The sequence below is a fragment of the Lissotriton vulgaris genome, chromosome 4_1, assembly GCF_964263255.1.
Source record: "Lissotriton vulgaris chromosome 4_1, aLisVul1.2, whole genome shotgun sequence".
NCBI lineage: Eukaryota > Metazoa > Chordata > Amphibia > Caudata > Salamandridae > Lissotriton > Lissotriton vulgaris.
Window position 1 is genome coordinate 2,103,367,907 of NC_141691.1, and position 20,562 is coordinate 2,103,388,468.

Here is a 20,562-nt window from a genome sequence, read left to right on the forward strand (position 1 = left end):
TGAGCTAGAAGCAGTAGGAATCTGTTTAGGGGAATGAAGCGTGGCGGGGATACTAGGGGAAAAGCCACGTTTTGACCACCATTAATTCAGGCTTCACCTCTCAAAAAGGTTTAACAAACACTCAATCCTTTTTTTCAGGCCAACCATCCAAAATATAGGACTTAATGTCCTGCAATACTTTATTATTTCTATATTCCTTCTTCCACTCCTCCTGGTCGATTGCAGAAGAATCACAGCCATTCAGTACGCTACCTGGAACCCATATTCTTCTGGACTATAGGCAACATCCACACAGCTGCCGTAGTAACCGCACTCCTTTGCTATTGGTAAATGAATTATCGTTGAACAATGCTACACACAGGTTCCCTCTCCTCACACACTCCTTGTCGCCACTTGTGATGCTAATAATGCAGACTCGCAGAAGAAGATAAAGCAAGTTCATTCATTCTGAGGCGCGCACGGCTGCTGCCATTTCACCACCTCCTTGTTCCTGACACTGCCTGGGTGGAATTCCACTTGAAGCCTATGGAATCCATTCTACCTTCTACATTCTAATAACAACCACAACAGAAGGCTACCACCACTCTATGCCAATCCAGCAAGGTGCAGATTTTCACTGGCAGATTTTATAATTTGTCAAGCCCCCAGCACCCATATTTGAATATTTTCAAAAAAGTTTTTTTATTCTTCAACACACAGTTTTTCCTGTCACTGATACCCCCGACAGTTCCTCAAACACAGCACTTCATTGGGGTCTTACCCATGAAAATTTCACTCATTGGGAGAAGGACAAACAAGAACTAAGGATGTTTTTGCTTGAGGTCAAGCCGATAAACTCTATTGCTGTTACCCCAATGCTTTCTGAAGGTGTGCAGCATAATGGGGAAATGTTGGCATGGCACACCAAGTCTGGAGCAGCCCCTCCTCATATTACCAGGCTCTATGATCCCGAGGCAGTAAAAGTCACTCAGGACCCTCAGAGACTAGAATTGCTTTTCCACAAGGATATCGAAGAGCATTATACAGAAGTGTCTGCCCACCTGTATTAAGAATGACTATCTTAAGTGCCCCCCTCTAATTTACCAGCAGTCGGAGCAGCCAAATTAGTGCGCCCTCCAGAGGAGATGGCAGAGGTGATTAAAATCCGGTCTAGGGGTAGGAAGTTCAGGAAGATGGGTACCAATCTGTGTGGTACCAGCTCTTTGTAAAGCAGCGCAAGGGGCCGATGGCGCAACTGTTTAACCATATATTAGCAGGGGGTGGCATACCTCCCTCCATACTGAGAGGAAACATTATCTGCTTACTTTTTGAAGAGAAGCAGGAGCCCTGTAAATTTAAATTCAGTTCGCCCCATAACGCTACTCAACACCGATTACAAAATCTTGCCAAATTATTAGCGCCACAAATTCTGCAAAATATTCATAAGGATCAAAATGGCTTAATGACCAAACAACATCTTTGTACCAATACCTATTTTTTGGTCGAAGCCATTGATTAAGTTGGGGCTAATGGAAGTCCAGCTTCTTTTCTTCTTACTGGTGCCAAGCATTTGATGGGGTTCGCTGGACTTTTTTATTCTCGGTGCTGTAAAGGGTGGGGTTCCCTGATAGGCTAATAAATGTCTGGAGGGTTACTTATACTGGGGCAAATGCATCAATGATAATTAATGGCAACATTTCTAAAGGATTCCAGATCTCCTGAAGTGCGAGGCAGGGGTGCCCGTTGTCACCTCTCTTGTTTGTTTCATGTTTCAAGCCGTTGACAAGAGTTTTTAGATCTATGATAGAGATAGAGGGGATCACTCCGTGGGCGCTGAAAGTAAAACTTTTGCGGATGATCTTGTGGTAATTTTCTTCCCCCAGCTCCAATCAATTGTAGCACTGTTTAATGTTATCGATAATTTTGCTAAGGCGGGGTGGTTATAAGAATAATAAGTCTAAATCATGGCTTCTGCTCCTTAACGCCCACAGAGATGCCCTTCCAAGAGATCTAAGGGCGATGTGTAGGAATTTGATTCTCTGAGGAGCTTGATTTGTACAAACTGAACATAGACCTGTAAATTGCAAAAATGCAATCCCTTTTCAACCGCTGGGACCACTTTCCCATTTCAATAAGAGGGAGAGACGGAACGATAAAAATGAAAACCGTACTCTTGATTGTGTTTTAACTATCCGCAATGCCTATTGTGATTGAGGGAAATGATTTTTAAAACTTTAGAAGGTTTATTTAGTTGTTTTTTTGTGGAAAAAACAATCCCTCTGCCCCAGTATTGAAAAGCGTAGTCTTACTAAAGACAAAGGTAGACTGTCAGCACCCAATCTGCAGCACTATTGCCATGCTAATTTTTTGATGCTTATCCCTAGGTTGTTTAAACAAGGCTACTCCACATTTGATAACTTTTCAAGTGGCATCAATGCAGCCCACGCATACACTTTAGTTTTCAATGGCGTAAGTCAAGGCAATGAAGACAGTTCATTATATTTCTCCTCAGGCATAATATTTATCGATGCACCACTATCAATAATGAAAGATATTAAACAACGTTGACTTTTAGTGTGTTTTTCGGACAATGTTTGAACAACTTTGGTGCTTTGTCATGTCATCTTTGATTGGATCTGTATTTTTCCTCACTTGCAGCCGTTCTAACATGCACACATTTCTCTGAGGTAAGTATTGTCATGGCACAATCATCTTCTTCATTTTTACTTGACATTGATACTGAAAAACAGTTTGACAAAGATTTGGATGCCAATTGACTTAGTTTGGTGTTGATTTGTCTCAGCTGATGTGGTTGCTTGGCCCTGTGGCAGTGCTTTGAAAGTCGCTTCTGGAATGTTCAGGTGGCCATTTTGTATTCACGCTGTGCTGCACTTTTTCATTCGTCTTGCAGACCGTTACAAAATGGTTCTCCTCTCCACAACCCTTGCAGATCTGCCCAATGGTGGGACATTTACCTTTGTGTGGAAACAAAAATCCACCCCTGAAGCACAACTTATTTTTCTGAGGAGAAATCACTCTGTGTCCCTTGGCCTTACGTTTTGTCTTACTTTTTACATTCATGACTGACTTACTCTTGGCATCTCCGGCCTCCATGTTAGCAGCTTGTCAATCGGCATGCTCTTCATCTCTGACAGCCATGAAAACTCACTCCAGACCAAGCTTTTCTCTCAGCATTCTGAACTAATCTGATAACAAACTGTCAATCACTCTGGGACGTGTAGCATCCTCATCATTATTTTAATTACATTTACGGTATTTGATGAGTGTATGCAGTCTTAAGAAATTCACCATTGGTCTCACTAGCCTTCTGTTGTTGTTGACTGAAGATGTACCTTTTGTAATCTACATTCGGGATTGGATTGAACTTGAGATGCAAGGCTGCTTTGATTTGACTGTATGCAATTTAGTCAGCTGGAGGCATTTTGTTTATGACTTCTTTTACAACTTCATCCGTCAGATTCTTTTTTTTAGAAATATATTTTTATTTTAATAAATATTCAATGATGACATAGCGTATGCAAGCAATTTTGATTTCTCTAAGGATACGATAGGGATACTGTAAGTACATGAATAGAAGTACGCAGTGCCTTTTGACACCCCCAAAAACTATACCTCCACCAGCAAGATTCTTAAGGTAATTGACAATCTTCGTGTCATCTGCTTCTTCTGTTGCATCAATGAAGTCATCAAATGTCTCTTTCCAGGCAGTCAACTGCACTGTAGACCTGTGTTTAACTTACTGATATAGAGGAGAGCATTACCTCCAACGACGTCTGGTGATCTTGTTCATGCGAAACATCTGAGGCCTGATGACATGCTGGCCTCAGGGTCATCTTGGACAGTCTGTGGACCCTTGGCCTCCCTCTTGGTCTCCATAGGAGTCCTTTGGTTTCAGGAGACCTTTGGAGTAGTTATGAGCTGCCACCCGGCAGCTTTGATGGTGTGCCGCTTTGGGTATGGACAGCTCGGCAAGCACAACCCACAGGTTTATTCTGGGGTCACCCCGCTCAGCGCTGTGGCTCGATGACTCTCATTACTCAGTTCTGGTAAAAAGATGGCAGTTTCTTGTATTTGAATTCCGTTGCTCGTGGGCTTTCCTTTTTACTGCCTGAAACCTGGTTGATCTATGCCTTGCACATTTCTGTTTGCAGCGTTATCATTTTGTATTATGTATGGCTTTGAGTTACGTAGCAGCACAGTAACTCTCTTTGTGGCCGTCCCAGCAAGGTCTTGGCCAACGATGTGTACACTTTTCAATGAAGCTTCAGTTATCTTCAAATGCTTTACACAGACTGGAGCTGCCCTTGGACTTCACATACACAAAACGTTGATTCTGCACATCGACAGACGTACACGTGGCAAGCACGAGCAGTTTGCCAGACAACTGTAAACTCTCTGGGAGATCACTATCGGTCTTCGGGTTACTTATACCCTATCTCGTCACCTGTTCAATCAATCAATCAATCAATTAATCAATCAATCAACAGCATTAGTATAGCGCGCTTCTCACCCGTTAGGGTCTCAAGGCGCTGAGGGGGTGGGGGGGTCGCTACTGCTTGAACAGCCAGGTCTTGAGTTGTTTCCTGAAGGAGAGATGGTCCAGGGTCAGCCGTAGGTGAGTAGGGAGGGAGTTCCATGTCTTGGCTGCCAGGTAGGAGAAGGATCTTCCTCCGACGGTGGATTTGCGGATCCGTGGAACGGAGGCGAGGGCGAAGCTGGCGGATCGAAGATGGCGGGTGGGTGTGTAGAATGTGAGGCGGTTGTTGCGGTACTTCGGGCCTGCGTTGTGGAGAGCCTTGTGTGCGTGGGTGAGGAGTCTGAACGTGATCTTGTTGATGGGGAGCCAGTGCAGGTATTTCAGGTGGGCAGAGATGTGGCTGTGACGTGGGATGTCCAGGATGAGTCGTACTGAGGCATTCTGAATGCGCTGGAGTCTTTTCTGGAGTTTGGCTGTGATTCCAGCATAGAGGGTGTTCCCGTAGTTCAGACGGCTGGCGACGAGGGCCTGGGTGACCGTCTTCCTGGTTTCGGCGGGGATCCATCGGAAGATCTTTCGGAGCATGCGCAGGGTGTTGAAGCAGGATGACGAGACAGCGTTGACTTGCTTGGTCATCGTGAGGGATGAGTCCAGGATGAAGCCCACGTTGCGTGTGAGGTCCGTTGGCTTGGGTGCGCAGTCCCGGGGAGGGGGCCACCAGAAGTCGTCCCAGGCGGAGGGAGATGATCCGAGGATGAGGACTTCCGTCTTGTCTGAGTTCAGTTTCGGACGGCTGGTCTTCATCCATTCCGCGACGTCTTTCATTCCTTCCTGGGGGTTGGTTTTGGAGGTGGCGGGGTCGTTGGTGAGGGAGAGGATCATCTGGGTGTCGTCGGGGTACGAGATGATGTTGAGGTTGTGTTGGTGTGCGATGGCTGCAAGAGGGCTCATGTAGACGTTGAAGAGGGTGGGGCTGAGTGAGGATCCTTGTGGTACGCCGCAGATAACTTTGGTGGCCGCAGAGCGGAACGGGGGGAGGCGGACTCTCTGGGTTCTTCCGTCGAGGAACGAGATGATCCATTCCAGGGCTGCTCCTTGGATTCCGGTGTTGCTGAGGTGCTGTATCAGGGTGCGGTGGCATACGGTGTCGAAGTCTGCTGAGAGGTTTAGGAGGATGAGGGCCGCAGTCTCCCAGTTGTCGAGCAGGGACCTGATGTCGTCGGTGGCTGCGATGAGGGCGGTCTCGGTGCTGTGGTTTGCTCGGAAGCCAGACTGTGAGGGGTCGAGGGATCCGTTGGTCTCGAGGAAGGCCGAGAGTTGTCTGTTGACGGTTTGAGGAAGGCGGAGAGTTGTCTGTTGACTGTTGCCTGTTGTAGCATCCTCCCCAGCCTGGGTGCTTGCCAATGACTATGCCACACACAAATCTTAGTATAACACTTTTTTGTTCTTCTGTGTGTAACTACAAACTCAACATTCTAAACCTGCATTCACTTTACTCCACTCTAACGCTTACTTCACAGTTCTATGGAGTCCATCAGGGGCCACAAGGGTTCCGTCACTGCAAACTCACACAACACGATGGATTGGAACCCCCGCTTCCTAAAAATATGTTCAAGCATTAGTCTACTTCTGATCGAATCCGTCATGGGGACACCGTATTGAAAGGAGGCTCTTGAGCAATTTTGGTGGCAGCTTATTATGGTCTGCGCATGCACTGTTCTTTGGATGCCAGAAATTTTACACTAATTTTGGAACATCACTTTCTTGGACCAATTGTGTCTTTTATGTATAAAAACCCTGACGTGGCTAAAATACTATCCGGATAACGGAATTTTGATATAGGCATCTGTACTGTTCGAATCTAACGATCCCATTGACGTCATTTTTCGTCGCTTCAAGTTCTGACCAATACTCCCGCCCTGACGAAGCTCCTATGGTTGGGGAGCGAAACGCGTTGGCTGTCCTATAAATGAGAAAATAAAAGAATTTATTTTTGATACTACATTGTCCTGGCTACTTCATCCTTGGTGCTGCCTCCGTTCTGTTTCATTAGTCTACTTCTGTTTAGTCCCAAAAGATCAATGTTCTTTAAGGAGCTGAGTATTTGGTAGAGAGAAGAAAAATACCATTCTCCCTGATCTTAGACTTTCAACTGTACAGCGTCTCGAGTCAACAGATTACCAATGCTGCCCCAGGTACCTACTAACGTCAGTACTACTGCTTCCCAGAGCTGCAGTTTACACCTCGTCATTCCTGGAAGCACAGAGTCAACTAGGGTTGATGCATGCACACTGGATATTGACAAAAAGTAAGTCATTTTAGAAAATGCATAGAGTACATTGGCCCTCCCCAGTTTAGGGTTCCGAACTGTTTGTAGTTAACAAGGAGATAGCAGACTGTGACTGATAACCATAAACTATACCTTGAACGCTCATCACGAAATAGTAAGGCAATTCCCTTTGTTAGTTCATGGCTTGGGAAAACTCAAGACTATGAAAGTCCAATTACACATTAATGAGTTCATATGAATGCGAGCAAAGACTCCAGCAAATCAAACCAGCTATTGAGAACGCTACTGAAATGGAATATCGAGGTTGTTGTTGAAGCTACTTCTGTCAGGTTAGGTGCCATACTGGCACAGCACAGCGGACACCCAAATGCTCATAGACGTATAGTAGCATATGCAAGCAAAAGTTTGTTCCAGGCTGAAGGTGCTTAGTCACAACCTGAGAAAGAAAGTTTAGCAGTAGGTTGGGCGTGTGGGCATTTCCATGTAGTCTTGTATGGGAAGCCTTTCACGCTTGTGACAGATCATCAAGCATTGTTGACCATCTTTGGTAATCCAAAGGCAAAAATGCCCTCTCTCATTGAATGTTGGCTTCTGTGATTGCAAGAATACGACTACACCATCCCTGCATCATCCAGGGAAAGATGAAAACCCTGCTGACTACTTCTCACGTGTACCTTTACAGTGCCCTGGCACCCCTTCCAAGAAGACTGAAGCATACATAAAATTCAGTGTGATATCAGGCACCCGAAGCTGCAGTTTCATTGGAACAAATTGTCTTGCCACGAGTCAAGATAGTGGCATGCCCAAACTAAAAGACATTATTAGACAATAGTTTTGCTACCAGCACTCTCAACCTCTTACTAGTGACAGTACCTACCAGAAGTTTAAAAATCTCAAAGAAGAACTGTGCATTACTGAGGAAGATATTATTATAAGAGGTTCAATTATTGCTCTACTGGAGAGCCTGCAACAAAAGATAACTGAAGAGGGCCATGAAGGACATCATAGAATTGTTGTCACTATGTGAGACTTCCGCGCGGATTAGTCACCGTGATTGAGAGGAGGTTATCCAATTTAATGCTTCTACATTACGCTGGGCCAACTTTAGGCGTATGTAGGTATACGTGCAGAGGCAAGTCTATTATACCCAGCGGTATCTCCATAAAAGAAATCCAATTATACCATTAGCTTGTCCTAGATGTGGGGAAGAGGATTCTCAGACTGGTATGATTTGTTCATGCAATGTATTAGGAATTATTGGCATAAAGTTATAACAGCTATGTACAATTGTCTACGGAGGGTAAAACTCCTGATGTACTGGAAATCTTAATGGGTAGCTCAAGACATTGTGGGGTAAATTCCACAGGGGCAAGAAAGGATTGGCTGATATTCAACTTGATAGCCAGATCTGTCATTGCAAATTACTGGTGATCAACCTCACTCCAACATATTATCAGTGGAAAGTGAAATTGGGATTCGTTTTTAGGAAACAAAAATTATGCAAAATGAGCTGGTTCATTGTACAAATGTAACAAAATATGGGGGCATCTCACTCCACTGGTGGGACAAGAGGAGATATAGAGTTTAGATGCTGGATGTTATAATTTCATTTGAGTAGGAGAGGTGTGTGTGTGTTTTAGGCGCCATTGATTTTTTTGCTTTATCAATTAATTATTCATCAATTATGAGATATGAATTTGATTGTACCAAGAGCTTGGATTAATTTTTGCTTTATGTATTATCTGATATGAATTTGATTGTGCCATAATCATGGATGCATTTTTGCCTCTTGTATTGTGTATGCATTGAGCCAATTTAAAAATATTTTATTAAAACACAGCACCACGATACTCTACCCACTGATGCTGCATTTTACAAACCACATAACATAATCCTATACCTTCCTAACACCCCTTTATCACCACCACTAGAGGTGGCCAATAGATTTCGCTCTGCTCCACTGGCGCAGTTGGCAGCGTTTTATCCACTCTGTGTTACACGTGTAACGGGGAGTTCTGGCCAAATTCCACTATCTGCTTGGGGTTTTCTTGCATGTGGCTCAGCAACGGCAAGTTAGTGAGCGCAATGTGTGGAGTAAGGGATCCCCAGTGGAATCTACCTGGAAGGAGAAGAAAGGAGTGAGTATGCTCCCCAAATCTTTCGTCACTGCCACCTGGAAAAGCCAACTTCTAATACGCACAGCAGTGCAGCTCCTTTGTACCAACCTATGGCGGCTGCATTTCCTCGATCGCAAACCAGTGGTCAGCTGTCTGCTGGTGGTCTCGGCAGTCCAGCAGCAGTCTTCGAAAAGCCAAACCGCCAAACTCGTAATATGCTGGTCAGACCGCTGAGCTTGCTGTACTTGGACCTCCACCATCGATATAGCGGTCCAAGTGACCCCCAAACTCATAATAAGGCCCAATGCTCTTTGTTGGAGCAAAACCAGCCAGAACTGCACTCCATTTTAGTAGCACCATGTGGGTCTGAGACACCAAGGATGGTCATCCACAAGCAACAGAATTGATTGAGGGACACCCAGAATTTTGGAGGCCATGCCTTCAAAATATGAGTTGTCAGACATATGATAGAAAAATATTAATTTAACAGGAGTCAGTGATTAGGTATATTTCCGGCCATCTACTGTAGTGTTTTTATCTCGGAACCTGAATCAATATTACAATTTTATGCCCTTACACGACTATAATCAATAAATACCCCTATAATGGCATAAGAAACAGATCCATATTTCAGTAAATCGCCCTTGCAGCCCAAGGCATGGCAAAAGCTACTTCCTTAGATTCCTAGAAAGCACAACGAGTTCTTTCAACACACCAAACCTCCAGCAACCTGGGAAATCCCTGCTTGCTTTGTTTTGATTTGTAATAGAACTCCTGCGAGCACTGTAAGAACGGCCAGTTCTTAGTGACATCTTTATTGACGTCTTATGTCCAAACCTTACGTCAAAATCGGCACCTTTCAGGTATAAATATACCAACGTTGCCTTAAGCAAACACACAGTGGTGGTTTCGGAGCAGAGCAGCTAATCTACTTGCCGAGAGCCCAGCAGACGCGAGAGCCCACGGACGCTGCCCCTCGCGCTGAGAAAGACGCTGTCTTTTCTCCTGCCGAGGAAATCCAGCTCCGGCGTTTCCAGCCTACCCTTGCGGGTGACTGGAATATCGAGTCCTGAGAGAGAGATACCAGACCTCCTACATTCTATTCCCAAGGTACAGTGCTGACTAAACCCTTAGAGAGAATTCTTGAGTCAGATTCTTGGCAAAAACCTACTTAACTTAAACTGCTACTTACCTACTCCTTCACACGTATTAGGCTTAGGTCAGGTACACCAGGGTAGGCGTATTTTAGAAGCACAAGTTGAGCACGTTAGCCTATGTATATATGTATATATATTTTATCCATTTTAAAGTGTCTTATGGCTAAGAAACCATATCAATGCTTTTACAGTATTATTTCATAATACTCCTTTTACTGTACGTACTTTACTTTGCATTAAGTATTGCAATTGTGGCAATTCATTTCTCTTGCATGAGAAGGAAGACTGCTCAATAAATAATACCTTTCATTGAAAATGCCTGTCTCTCTATTCTCTGCACTCTGGTGAAACTAAGAATGCACATCTGACTGAGTGAAATAGCTGTCTATTGTTTCACACGACTCTAGAGATTGACTCTTATTCTGAGGGAGCAAAGTTGTCATGTTTATGCGGTTGTCGGAAGCTGAATCCCTTCTTGTCTGAGCCAGGGAAGCTGATCACTTCCTATTCAGTCAAGAAAGTTTTCAGTGACCTCTGAGCTAGCTGGCACAAACCTAAATCAAGTCTAACATAGTCAGTAGAGACCTAGATGACATCAGTCCTACGTCTACACTGCTGTTTATGTTATTCCAATGCGCAGGGCCTACAGGAAAAATAGGAACTACACTACACTACAATTGTGAACTCCTCAGAATATAACTCTTTTCCTTGTAAGGGAAGCAGGTCCAATGGGCATAGCTTAGTCAGTGAGATTCGAGGGGTGTGAATCTTAAATTTACTGGCTAAATAAAGTTGGTTGTTAAGTCCTGGTCAATAAAGTGAACAAGATTAAACCTTTTAGTGAAATTAGGACGAGAAAAACTAACATAGAAACTGCAGGCCTGCCTCAGCGCCCCGGGTCCCAAATATCAAGCCAATGTTATATTTCTTTGGGGGGTGTCACACCCCAAACATCCCCCTAAAACTATGCCCATGGCAAGTCTGTGTACTAGAGTGCAGTTATAATGCAGAGAAGGGCACTTAGTCATACCCACCCGCTCCTTACACATCAATGAGTTGGAGGCATGTGCTCTCCGCTTAGAGACTCAGATTGAGGTGGATCCTGATGGTGATATCCCCAACAACTGTCTGTTCTCTATGACAAGTTTCGCCCCCAATCTCTAGAGGCGGCCAAACATCTATGGCATGCCATAACGGCTAGAATATATGGGTGGGGGAATAAAACAGGAAGCTGATCTATTGGCTGGCCTTCCACTCTCACATGAATAGGATTGTGCCAGAGATCATCGATGAACATGGTGCTTCCTTCCAACCCCTTCCTGAGATTACGCAGGCCTTTAGCCGTTACTATCATCACTTATACAATGTCTCATCTCGAAGAGACATGGCCTTCTCTGCTTAACTCCTCTGACATTTCCCTTCCTCACCTCTCCCGGGTTAAAGATAGAGCTCTAGAGAAACCCTTCTCAGTTGAAGAAGTAGAGGCTGCATTATCTGCCGTGGCACCGGAGAAGACCCACCAGTCCTGACGAGTTCCCTGTGGAATATAACCTGGTACCTCGAGATATTTTAGAGGTGGGAGAATTGGGTGCCTTTGCCACAGAGATAGATACTGCCACGATTGTGGTGATCCCAAAACACAAACTCTGTCTACTTCATGAGCTGGCTATCGCACGGTATCCCTAATCAAAGGGGAAGTTAAGATCTTTGTGATCCTACTGGCTGCCCGACTGCAGGTCCTACCAACATTGATACCCCTGATCAGAGTGGTTTTCGTGCAGACCCAAAACACGCAACACTGACTTAGGTGGCTTTATGTGGCCTTTGCCCACCGTCAACTCTTGTACCCAGTTTCGGTGTTACTTTTTATAGACTTTGAAAAGGCGTTTGACACGGTGAACAGGGGCTACCTCCAACTAGTGTTGGCACGAGCTGGAATCAGGACCCACTTTAGAGGCTGGTCTGAGCACTATACTCTAATCCAATGGAGAGAGCTCAGTTTTAGAGGTCCTCTCCCTTGCCTTCCCCATAGGTCGAGGGACCAGGCAGGGTTGTCCCCTATCCCCACTTCTTTTCATGCTTGAGCCTCTACCACAACTCACCCGAGTAGATGTGCAGATCCATGGATGGAAATGGAGCGCTGATCATAACGATTGTATAGCATTGCACGCGGATGGTGTCCTGCTTTACTTGGCGAATCCCGAACAGAGAGGGCCCAGCTGTCTTCACCTTTTACATTGCTTGGGGTAGACCTCGGGTCTTAGGGTAAACCCTGCTAAATCAATATTTGTGCCTCTGGCCCATTCCCAGGACTGTTTTGACTGGCAGGATGCCATACCCATCCGCCGCCTGAGCTTCAAATATCTCAGCATGTGGGTTGTACTATATCCCAAGCTTGCATGGTCTTTTAAGATAGAACCACTCAAGCGGAAATTTAGAGACAACTTGGTTAGATGGCAATCCCTCCTGCTAAATGTAAATGGACATATTGCCCAATATAAATTTATGATTCTACCTCGTTTTCCTTACATCTTTCAAAACTTGCCATTCCTCATCCTGCAGAAATTGTTCCAGACCTAGATCCTAATCTCCTTTCCATGGCATGGTTCTAGGGCTGGCTTTGCATTTACACATTGCCAGCGGGGCCCCTACGATGGCAGATTGGGTATGGTTAACCTCTACCTGTATCACTTAGTTTCACACCTTCTGATTATCCATGATTGGTTTATTGGGGGATGGTCAGATCCAGCCTATTGTCTGGAGCTAACCCTAGTGGGATTCCCCCAACTTCTGTTTATTCTATACAGTTCTCCTATCACTAACTCTATAGGCTTAGTGACCAGATTGGCCCTACAGGCGTGGAGGGCAGCTGTACGGCACAATCACTGGGACACCAAACTCACACAGTAAACACCTCTGGCTTTGTACCTGTCTGAGAAAGGCAGCGTCTTTACAGAGTTTTGGACAATTTGACGTTATTGGGATTTCACAGCTTGGGTTTGTCTGGTCAAGGAGCCATATGCACTCATATCAAGAACTCCAAACAACATATGCCTTGACCCATGCACAATTTTATTAATTCCTTCAACTAAGTCATGCACTTTAGCCAGATCTCTCTCAAATTGACACACTCCCAGAGTTCAGTCCACTAGAGACTAAGCTGTTCATGGGTGATTTGGGCAAAGGGGGAGTCCCACAAATGTACAGAACCTTGATGATTAATGCACGAGGCCCCCTAGACCACATCAGGGGCCAATGGGAGGCGTGGCTGGGGCCTCTGAAGATGACGACTGGTGCAACGCACTGATGACGCCAAGGATGGTCACAACCTCTTTCAAGGTATGCCTGGTCCAGACATACTACTTATATAGTGCCAATCTTTCTCCAACTAGGCTTCACCAGGCTTCGAGAGCCCTCATGCCCTCGGTGTGGTGATGCCCCTGCCGGTTTTCACCAGGTGGTTTGGCTTTGCCCTCTAATTCGAAGGTTCTGGTCCGCAGTAGTGGGAGAGTTAATGGAGGTGCTGGGATGGGAGGTCTCCCTCCCCCTCCTCATGCTTTTACTGGGTGTCCTTGAGGGCTAGGAGGGTACAAGGCTGACCGATCAATCCTGTGGTGGCCCTTATGGTCTCTAAATGAATTATCGCTGCCTGTTGGAGATCCCCTTCACTGCCCACTCTCTCTCTCAATGGCACCAGGGTGTTGATTGGTGTGCACTGCAAGAGGAACCGCTCTATGAGGCCATGGGCAGCCCCCTTGAACATGGCTGAGTATGGGGGAAGTGGCTGGGCAGATAACTCCATGGGACAGCTTAATGGTGGGGGTGTCCTTGTCGCTGCTGCACTGCAAAATGTTGCATCAATTGAATGTCAATGCCTTGCAATCACATTATGTAATTTTCTCGGATAAACCAAATGTGGGTCACAATGTTCTTTTCTCTCATGGCATGAAACTCAATCACATTTGTTTATCAAAAAAAACCAGCCTACATGGCATTACAAAAAGGTAAATAGTCCTAAATATATATTTTTTTTGTTTCATGTCCTTACCAGATCCTCCTGAGTGTCGAACAGCGCTAGGGACCCGTTCTGTGAGGAGCAGTACTTCTGGCTCTCGTCCCAATCCCCTTCCTTTCTATATATCGTCGAGAAGTAGTAACAGGTGCTTCTACTGTAGAGCCAGTCCAGGGGGCAGGTCTCTAAGCAAGGAGGCACTGTAGCATCTTGTGACAAACAGTGGCCTAAAAGCAGAAAATGTGAATAATCAGAATTGACAGTGCAAATCAATACGCGCAGTGTGCACGCAAACAGCAACATGCAGCACTTGTTTGTAGTGTGTGGCTTCTACATGAAGCCATTAGCAAGAACAGATAGATATGTTCCAGTTATTCACTGCAGTGAAGCTACAGTGCTGCAAAGCTGTACAGTGCTCACTATCCCTGTCTCCTCCTACATCCCAGGGTTGGAGACAGGGGAGGCATGGAGGAATGCCAGGCAGTGATCCGCTGCCTGCCGTGGGCTGACACTTACCTTGTGGAAGCTGTTAATAGTCAGTCTATCCCGGACTTCCCTGCCTCCTGCATCCTAGGTGTCTCCATGAACCTGAGAAGAGCCATAAATTGACCCGGAGGAAGCAGAGGATTGGTGGATCAGGTGTTGTTGAGACATAAGATCTCTGTCATGATCGAAAAGTCTGTTCTGTGACCGAGTCAATGCCAAGAACTCTGTCTGCAGTATGTGTGGCGATGGACAGGGATTGAAAACCCATAGGGACAAATAATTGTGGGATTACAGATGTTTATAAATATGTGGGAAGGGCAGGGGAAGGGAATACTTGAGAGACACCAGAGGGAAGAGAACATCTGAAATCCTGAAAGGGACTGGGAAAAGGGTTTGTGGCATCCTGCTGAAGGGAGCTGAGGATGGAAGGGTATCAGGGGCTGTGTTATTGAAAGTGCTCAGGGTGCACAAGTGTGTGATCTTGCTTTTTCACTCACTGTGGCACTCTGGTATTATAGAAGAGGCCGCCATCCCTTCTGTGGTCCTCTCTATAATATAGATTGCACTGGTGCTCGTGCAGCGCTGATTCAAACTCAAATGGTGGAGTTCTGGACTTTATTAAGGTCCAGAGGTGTCAGGGACAACACCCGAAGACCCCTGAGTTCTACCTGTCTCGATGCACAAATAAACAGAAACGCGGGCTTCTCGATGGTGGCGTCAGAGACCAAAGGTTTATTACTGCAGGGATACAGAAGTCACAGAAACTACACACGGGCAGATTCTAGGAGCCTGTTCCATTTGCACTAAGTAGGTTGCTCCTTAAATACACGTTTTTTAGCTGTGGGCAACATTCTTCACATACTAGTACATTTCTTAAACCTTTGTATCCTAAACAATAAATATTTGGCATCAAACAGGAATTTCCAACGAATTTCTGATGTCAAACATTACGAAATGAGGGGTTCCCACTGTTCGATCATAATCCCATGTCATCTTCTCATTCAGGAGTCGGACCGCCTCATCGTAAATTTCGTTACCTCCCCCTAATAAAGGCCCAGAAGGAAAGGAGCAGAGCCAGGTGTAAGAGATGGAAAAACAGGATAGGAGATGTTTGTGGGTCGTAAATGGGCAAGGCTACTGACTTCGGCCGCCTAATCATGATCAGGCTAGCGAGCACGAGAACCAGTATAGCAGGACTGGCCTCAGGCAGAGGAGGCAGCTTCTGCCGAGTCATGCGGCCACAGCGTTTCTGACTTAAGGTGCACGTGTCATTTAACAAGGTGAATCTCCGGCTAAAGCCTACGTGTCCTTTAGCGTAATGAATTGGTCAGAGGTCACTGTTTGTTCATTGACTATGTGAGGGCAAGAATACAATATGGATGCCGTATTCTAAAATGGATGCCATCGGTGTAACGGAAATGTGCTCATAACAAGAGTGCTCTTGCTCGTAGTCTAGCGAAAACACCAGGGTATACTATATGGATCATTTACGGTTCACTGGTACCGAAATTATGGGTTTACGACGATGTCGAAAACACGGGTTCGAATCGTCACGGAACCTCAGACCCTCCTTTTGCCCTTACATAGGCAATTACTCACTCTATGTCAGAGTCTATCTCGATGCTCATTAGGTCAGTGATATGTTGCTGTAGCATTATTCTTTCTCGCACCTTGTCTCCCAACACTGGTGGTTTCCTTAAACAAGTTGCAGCACAGAGGCTACACAAGGCAGGGCCACACTGGATAACAAGACAGCACGAGAATAGGAACACTAAGACAATACCAACGACCATCAGAACCTTCCATCCCCACGCTGATAATAGAGTTCCAAGCCATTCCATTAACGACCAATTTCCCTTGTCTACATGAATAGAGTCGGAAATCTTGTGTAGTTTAGAGATCGCTTCGTACACTGTTGGAGCATTATTGGGGATATAAACACAGCAGCTCGATTGGATCATTCTGCATACCCCACCTCAATCTGCAAGTATTACATCTAGAACCATACGGTTCTGTAATGTCATGAGACGATCCGCCTGGAGCTCAGCTGTTAAATTACTAAGGGCACCAGCAGTTTCTGTAATAGTAGATTCAACTACCCGTGTTAGCTGACGTAGATTTCTACTATTGGCCATAGGCCCCCAGAACGGAAGAAAACCTTTGAAAAAGTCTCCGGCTTCCTGACCAGCGGTGTCTTCTTTGCTGAAAACACCTCTTACTACTCTGGTTTTGTGATAATTTGAGGCAGCTGTGTATGTCGGAGGCAACAGTCGAGCAATATAGCATGAACCTGAAAAGTCAGCAGGCAACCATGTATATGCCCTGTCTCGACAGATGAAGTAGGTACCCTTAGCAGTTAGGAAGGCAGGGGAAGAGTTTGATGGATACACATAAGTTTCAACACAGTCACTCTTCCCTAGCCGAGCTCTTGGATTTCTCCCATTACCTTCCAGGCAGAATTGACCTCGGTGAGGTACGACCCAAACTGGAGTGGAGCTCTTACGCTTGTTTTCACCCAAACTAATGCTATACTCCGTAGCATTCCAACTCAAATAAACCCGTAGCTCATCTTTAGGTATAAACGGGGAGTTATTGACGTCTTTAATCATGTCAGTTATTCACTTTAGCAAGGCTTTATTAGCGGAGTTATACTTGGTGGAACGTGGAGGGCGCGGGGGATAGGTCTCGAGGGCATAGACAAATACAGTCTGAAAGGCCCGACATGATCCATTATAGCTAAAAGGCAAGACCAGGTATGGTATGCCTTTATCCATAGTATGTGGTATCAAACCGCACACCCAGCAGTCTTTGTGTTAACTACTAGTTGGTGTTGGTGCAAGAGCTGTACAAAAGTGTTATTTATGAACTCTGAGCATCGAGCTTGCTCATGTTCAGGAAACGAATGAAAGGAATGAAAAGAAGCAACAGTAGGAGAAACAAGAACAGGGGGAGGTACCGTAGTAGTGATTGGTGAAAAGATTAGATGAATACCAAAGGCAATTCCACCCACCAACGTTATTAAAATAATCAAAAACGTAATTGCACATTACATCAGGAAACATTTGTTATGTAGAATTTTGTATAATCTATTTCTGCGAACATAAATTACATTTTCTCGGTGCAGCCCAGGAAGCTCCATCTTCTACAACCGCTCGCGACCACTGATGATATGTACGTAGTTGAAAATGCCTCTATCAGCCCTGGGAGTTCCCAAAACTAACAGAAAGACCGACCTTGTGTCTGTTCCCGCAGATTCAACTAGGCACAAAGCCACGACCCTACGGTGACCCAGACGGCAGGGTAATGAAAGCAACAGAAATAAACAGGGAAATACAAAATATTCAGTAAACTTCCTGGCTGGAGGCAATGTAATAGATCAAATATGAAAAATAGGCAGTTTCCTGCTTTATTTGTCCTTAGAATGAGAACGGAGGTTGTATCTCAGTTTTCCTGGCGTTGTTTGATCCGGGAATAGTCTGTTTCCAGTAGGGGCAACAATATTCGAATTCGCAGATGACAAGTGTTCGTTCGATGCAGTGTTCTGGTCAGTGATCAAAGAAGCAGCTTCAGGGGAGGAGTCAGAGTTCAGTGAATCAGTTGTCAGTTCTGCATCACTGAAAGGAACATATCTAGGAACAGGTTCTGTATCAGAGGCACCAATTCCTTGTCTAACCCAGTTGTCATAAGGGAGTGGAAGGGGTACACGCTTAGTATGAGTAGCGTGAACCCAATTTTTCCGGCCAGCCACGCGTACTGCATTCTTTGTCGCCAAGAGCACTTGAAAAGGGCCCACAAACTTCGGTTGGAGATTCCTGGTCCGTCCGAAGTTTCGGATGACGATGAAGTCGCCGGGTTTCAGTTGGTGAACTGGACTTTCCGGAGGCTTTGGCAATGCATCGAAAACCTGTTGGTGAATGAGACTCAATTTAGCAGTCAAGTCAAAAAGGTAATCGATTAACATTGGGTACTCTAGCTGTTTGAACTCTCGTGGTCTCGGGACCCCCCAAACATTTGCAGGGCGACCGAACACAATCTCATATGGGCTAAGCCCTACTCAAGAGTGCACAGTCGCTCTAGTGGATAACAAGGCCAGCGGTAGTGCATCTGGCCAGGACAAACCCGTGGAAGCTTGGATCTTAGCAAGTTTCAGTTTAAGTGTACCATTGTACCCTTCAACTAAACCTGCTGACTGGGGGTGATTCGCACTGTGAAATTTTTGCTTAATCCCTAAGCCTGCACACACACTCTGCATAACTTTCCCTACGAACTCACTCCCATTGTCTGACCATACAATCCGTGGCATTCCGTATCTGGGAAAGTATTCCTTGAGGAGAATTTTTGCAGTGGACAAGGCAGTGTTATCTTTTAGCGGATATGCCTCAATCCACCTTGAAAAAGCACAGACTACCACCAGGACATACTTAAGGTTGTTACATCGATCCATGTGGATGAAATCTAACTGGATCACTTCGAAGGGGCAAGAAGGAGGAGCGAAATGTCCAGTGGGTGTGGGGGTTCCCTTGCCAGGATTATGCATCAGGCATATCATGCAGTTCCTAACCACTCTTTCTGCGCACTTACTGATTCCATCATTCTTCCAGACTGGGGCCAACATCTTACAAATCCCTTTAGAACTGATGTGCGCTGCCCCGTGCGCCATCGTTACCACCGCAAGCACATACGCATCAGGCAACATCCAACGCTGATGCTCCGACAAGTCAATCCAACATCCACTCGAGTCCAATTTACCCATTTTCTCTTTCCATACAAGCTTTTCCTCTTCAGTCGCTTCTTCCTGAATTGCTTTCACACTTTCCACTGTATCCTCACACATTCCCGATTCAGCAACCCATCTCGCGGACGTTGCAACATACATCCCACTCATCGTATTCCTAGCTGTCTGTTTAGCTATCTCATCAGCAAAAGCATTTCCACGACTGACATCATCCGTAACTGCTCGATGAGCACTGCACTTCACAATCGCAACTTCAGTCAGTAAGGTTAGAGATTCCAACAAGTCATTGACTAGCTGACCATGCTGGATCTTAGTCCCATGGTACGTAATAAAACCTCTTTCCTTCCACAGTCGACCAAAACTATGCGCTACGCCGAACGCATACTGACTATCTGTGAACACATTCACTCTCTTTCCCTTTGCTAAAACACATGCTCTAGTCAATGCAATTAATTCTGCAGCTTGGGCAGAATTCTGACTCACTCTTGCAGTCTCCACAATCGTACTCAAAGTCGTTACTGCATAGGCAGCTGTCACATCACCATTCTCCAATTTAAAACAAGACCCATCAACATATAACGTGCCATCCGGATCTGGTAACGGAGTGTCCTTAAGATCAATCCATCCTTTTGTCTCCTCCTCGGTTCTAAAACAACAGTCATGGGGTTCGGAATCACTTGACTCCTGGCTAGTCGGCAACAGTGTTGCTGGATTCAGTACATTGCATCTTTTAATCTGAATATGACTCGCTAGCAGTGTCAGTTCATAACCTGATAATCTAGCACTGGTGAGGTGCTGAGCCTTCGTTCGGTTCATGAGTGTATCCACGGCATGTGGAACCATGACCACCAGCATATTGTTCATGACCAAACCAGCAGATTGTCGAATGGACACTGCAGCTGCTGCTGTAGCTCTTAAGCAACTTGGCAACGCTCTGGCTACTGGGTCTAATGTTGATGAAAAATATGCACAAGGACGTTGTTTATCGCCAAATCGTTGCGTCAAAACACTCAACGCACAACCTTCTCTCTCGTGAACATAGAGTGTAAATGGCTTACCGTAGTCAGGTGTACCCAACACCGGAGCTGAACACAGTGCATTTCGTAACTCAGAAAAACTCTGCTGACATTCGGCAGACCATGGCACCGGACTCGGAACACCTTTTCCAGTCAGGGCCACCAATGGTTTTGCCAAGAGAGAAAGATTTGGGATCCATTGCCTGCAGTATGAAGTAATACCTAAAAACGCACGCACTTCTCTCTGCGTGCTAGGAACATTCATCTGTGTA

General features: G+C 45.5%; 1 protein-coding gene across 1 annotated transcript in view; it reads right to left on the minus strand.

Moving 5' to 3' along the window:
* Window positions 1-20,562, minus strand: part of LOC147725127 (C-type lectin domain family 2 member B-like) — a 280,165-nt gene that overhangs the window by 81,175 nt on the left and 178,428 nt on the right. The window contains exon 3 of the mRNA XM_086967112.1: window positions 14,090-14,280. Coding sequence (XP_086823238.1) covers window positions 14,090-14,280 — 191 coding nt within the window. The remainder of the gene's footprint in view (window positions 1-14,089; window positions 14,281-20,562) is intronic.